Source organism: Neodiprion pinetum, chromosome 3 (assembly GCF_021155775.2).
Source record: "Neodiprion pinetum isolate iyNeoPine1 chromosome 3, iyNeoPine1.2, whole genome shotgun sequence".
Classification (NCBI taxonomy): domain Eukaryota; kingdom Metazoa; phylum Arthropoda; class Insecta; order Hymenoptera; family Diprionidae; genus Neodiprion; species Neodiprion pinetum.
Window position 1 is genome coordinate 10,352,773 of NC_060234.1, and position 4,390 is coordinate 10,357,162.

Below are 4,390 nucleotides of genomic sequence, written 5' to 3' on the forward strand. Positions count from 1 at the left end.
TTTTTCATGTTCTTTTTCTGAATCTTCAGTTCTTAAAATTTTGATATATATTTTCGCGTTTTGTGCAAATGAGCTCAACCTTTCCGCAGGTTCCCGGTCGTATGAGAAAAGTGGTGGAGCTATTACTTTACCTTTAATACTAATTGTTTTCTGACCGTAATCTAAAACTACTTTATTAATATCAAGCCAATCGTTACCAAAAATCACACTACTAGACAGATGCGGTATAATTAAAAAAGCTGTTGTGATTTTCTGCGATCCCATATGAACATCAACCAAAATTTGTCGCTTAACCGCTGTGGGCTTTTTCCCAATTGCTGGTAAAACTACTACATTTGTAACTGGTAGTTCATTTAAACTATGATTACCTTTGAGAGATTTATATACTTTTTCAGACATACATGTTACTTGGCTTCCTGAATCAAATAAAGCTACCATTCGATAATTTAACACATTTATTACTACATTTGGACCCTTCGATAAGTTTTGTTTTACTCTTTCAATTTTTTCTTCAGCATTACCAATTTCGTGCATTAAGTCCTCAACTAAATTTGCATAATCCCAACTCGATGTCGGACTTATACACATCGAGCTGTTTATTAGTTTAAATTTCTATTTGGACTGGTTTGTAAATTATTGGTGTTAGTTTGCATTTGAGTTTGTAATGACTGTATCTGATTATTGGTTCCTGAGAAATAAGGTGGTGGATAATTGACGTTTGGTAAATTCATTTGGTTGCTTGTTGATGTTTGAACTTGCGGTTGATATTGCCATGGTGATAAGTTTGTACCAAATTGAGGATTTTGATAAAAGTTGTTTGCAGCATTTGGATAATTTTGTTGCCTACTTGTATTATTTATCTGTTGCTGTTGTTTATGTTGAATTTGCATGTTGTTTACATTATTCACTTGATTGTTGTTACTTTGATTTTGATATTTGTGTTTATTATTGTTTCTTTCTTCATAATTTACATCTAATTGCGATAAAGCTTGTTCTATTATTTTTGTATCCGCCATATTCACAGTTGCTAGAGTATCACGAATTTTATATGGTAATTGTTGGATAATGGTATAGTTTATTTCGAACTGGTCTAGTTTCGGTAATAGGTATTTTGCTTCCTTAAGCTGTTTAAAAAAATATGTTTGAAGTGAACCATCCTGTTGATTATACCTTCTTGAACTCCACCTTGTTTTGACTTTAACTTGGATTGGAATGGAATAAAATTTATTTTTAAAGGCTTCTTTAAAATCATTATACGTGTTGATAGTTTCTTTACTCGCTTCCCACCATATTTTTGCTCTACCTGATAATTTACTTTCGACTATCGACAATTTACACTCTTCCTTCACACATTTTAACCTGAAATAATTTTCCAAATTTTCCAAATATTCAATAGGATTTATAACTTCTTCATCTGTAAACTCGGGAGCTTTGGCATCAATGTGACTTCGTTGCAAACTTACTATTAACTCACTCACCGATATTTGATCGTTATTGGTAACTGGTTGTTGAACTGGATTCTGTATCTGTTGAAGAGCCTGTCTTTGTTGTTCGTTCTGGAGCTTCAACAATGCGACTTCGTTTGCCAGCTGTGCGTTAGTTGCTTGTTGTGCCTGTAGCTGTTCAATCGCATTTCGTAAACCCGCGAAACTCGCCATTTCCTCCTTCAAACGCTCCAGTTCTCCCTCCATCTCGCCTGTATTATTTCGTATTTGACTATTGCCTGCTTTTGATATGTCAGGTTCTGACCTCCTTGGTTTATTTGTGATCCTTGACCTAGTTTTAACAGGTGTTCTTTTAATCGTTGGTGCCATGTATTTTTGAAATTCTTATATTTCTATTTATCGCGTAATATATGTTTCTTACAATTACTACCTAAGGTCAATCATACAAACATTCAACGACGAAGTTTCAAATTTAATCCTATGTTTACTTTCTTTATGTCTAAACTTTATGTTCGGGCGCCATTTTGTAACGGTTTTTTTTTTTTTTTTTTTTTTTTGAGGTTCAACCGATACGTTTTGATTTTATGTTATATTAGAAATCTACATATATTCAATAAACAAAATACATTAAATCAGGAGGAAACAATGTAGAACACAGATTATTTGAGTTTTGGTATAACCTTTTAAAAGAACAGGCAATCATAGAAAATCTCATTCACTCTTTCATTCACACGTTAAAATTACTCAATGCGATTACCGACGTTTTGTATATAATTATTCTGGTAAAATTTTTGTACCATATTAACGAAAGACTGGGTCTCTTTTCCTTTATGGTTCAAATTTAAAAATGATTCTAGTGAAAGAATGAATCTACTGACAAAGGACTCTAAATTATGGTGAGATTACAATAAAGTTAACAGACGAAGATATAAAATACTGACTTAAGAAGGCTATTACAGATTTGTGGCACAATCCACCTACAAATCAGTAATGAAAAGATGACTTAGCTCGGAATATCTCTGATGAAGAGAGGTGGCCTAACGGCTCCGTAGATGATCATGGATGTTGAAGTTCTTTGATATTCCTTTTATAGAATCGGTCTTCACCGATTATACTGCGTGGTCGTTCGTCGATCAGATATTTGGATTTGTTCTTTAGGCTCACAGGCTCCGAAAGATTGGGATTGCGTTGGGTTACACTTCTTGTATGAATCGTCGTCTCAAATTCCTTTTTTTTTTTTTTTTTTTTGGCTTGTTTTGTTTTCCCAAATGTTAACGAAATTATAAGAATGTGAATATGACAGGACTAGACTTTATATCGACCGTTCGCTTCGACCCCGGCTCGCAGAGAGAGAGAGTTACACTTATTTCACCGGATAGGTGATCTTGACCGACGTGACACCTAGAGTTAAGCGTTTGCCCTTTATTTTGAAACGTTGTATGTGCTTAAGGCGCGTACATACGAATTACTTTATATTCTATGTGACTCGCATGTAATATCGTTACACGATTATTAAACTATTCGAATATATTTTTTTTATATTTTTAATCTCATTTCTTTATGAGATTTTGGAATTTTTCTTCAATTATAACATATATTATGGTCTTTTTTAAGATTTCGAAAGTATATAGTAATTGAAATTACACATTTTTATTGTTTGAAAAATTCCAAAATCTCATAAAGAAATAAGATTAAAAATATAAAAAAATATATTCGAATAGTTTAATAATCGGGTGATAAGAATGCCTTGAAGCATATTTGTCGCAACATTAATTGTTTATGAGATATAAGGGTTGTAAGGAATAGACAATGTAAACTTTTGTAAATAAAAGCGTGTAATTAGTAAACTATAATTGATAAACGTTAGGTTAAAATTTTATTAGGAAGCTTAACTCATGCTGCACAAAAATGACTTGAAGGTCGAAGACTGTATCTGCAATAGTTGCAAAGTTACAGCAAGTTGTTAGTTAACAAATCGAGTCAGCGCTGGACTTAGCCGTGTTAAAAAAACAAGATAATTTTTTAAAAATAGAAGAAAATTTTTTTTGCCATATTGTTGCAGGTAGCTGTTTTTTTAATTCTTTGATCTTCTAGAAAAAAATTATAACAAATAAAAAAAATAGTTTATAATAAATTGTTAAATAAATAAATGAACAAATTGTTGATTAAAAAAAAAATTTTTTTTGCTTTTTTATTGAGAAATGTTAATGATGATTTTTAGAAAAAAAACGATTTCTTAATAATTTATTTAAGTAATGAAAAAATGAGACAAACGATTAACAACAATAAGATAATGTTTTTAAGAAAAATTTTTTTTTTTAAAAATCATTATTTCTACATTACAACCATACGGTAGAAAAAAAATTTCGAAAAATTGTAAATTTATAAGTTTGTTTATAAACAATTTATAAACAAATGACATAAAAAAATTAAAACTGGTATTGATTGATGTCTAAAGTAGAGTTGAAATCAGTGATAGCTTAACATATTGAAAAAAAAATTTTTTTAACAACAATATTTTGAATTTTCCATTTTCTGTTACTGTGAAAATTCATAATTAACAAAATAAAAAATTTTATAAAAGTTTTATGACGTCATCTTATTCAGCATGCTTATAAAAAAAGGCTCCAAGAAGCAAAATATTTTTAGGTTTATTATTTAAACTTTTATACCGGGTTCTTTAATAACGGAAACCCGGAAAAAGTTAGTTACTTAACAATTGCATAACTTTTTGAAAAATTGAGATAGACATAAAATTCCAACGGGACCGTATTCTTTGAAGTCTCTAGATGACCCCTGAATTTTTTGAAATTCTTAAAAAAACATTAAATGACATAAAAAAATTATTATATGTGCAGTACTCTCTATAGTGGCGGCGCGCGCATGCTGAAACTGCCGCGCGGAAGCCTACTTTCAGCGTTAAATTAAAATTATAAATAATGGAG

The 4,390-nt window shown here is 30.7% G+C and overlaps 1 protein-coding gene across 1 annotated transcript; it reads right to left on the bottom strand.

Moving 5' to 3' along the window:
• Positions 1 to 599: 599 nt before the first annotated feature.
• LOC138190579 (putative uncharacterized protein DDB_G0272516) lies at positions 600 to 1,814 on the bottom strand. Its single transcript, XM_069134323.1, has one exon. It carries the CDS (start codon positions 1,812 to 1,814, stop codon positions 600 to 602), a length of 1,215 nt encoding a protein of 404 aa, XP_068990424.1.
• Positions 1,815 to 4,390: the final 2,576 nt, after the last annotated feature.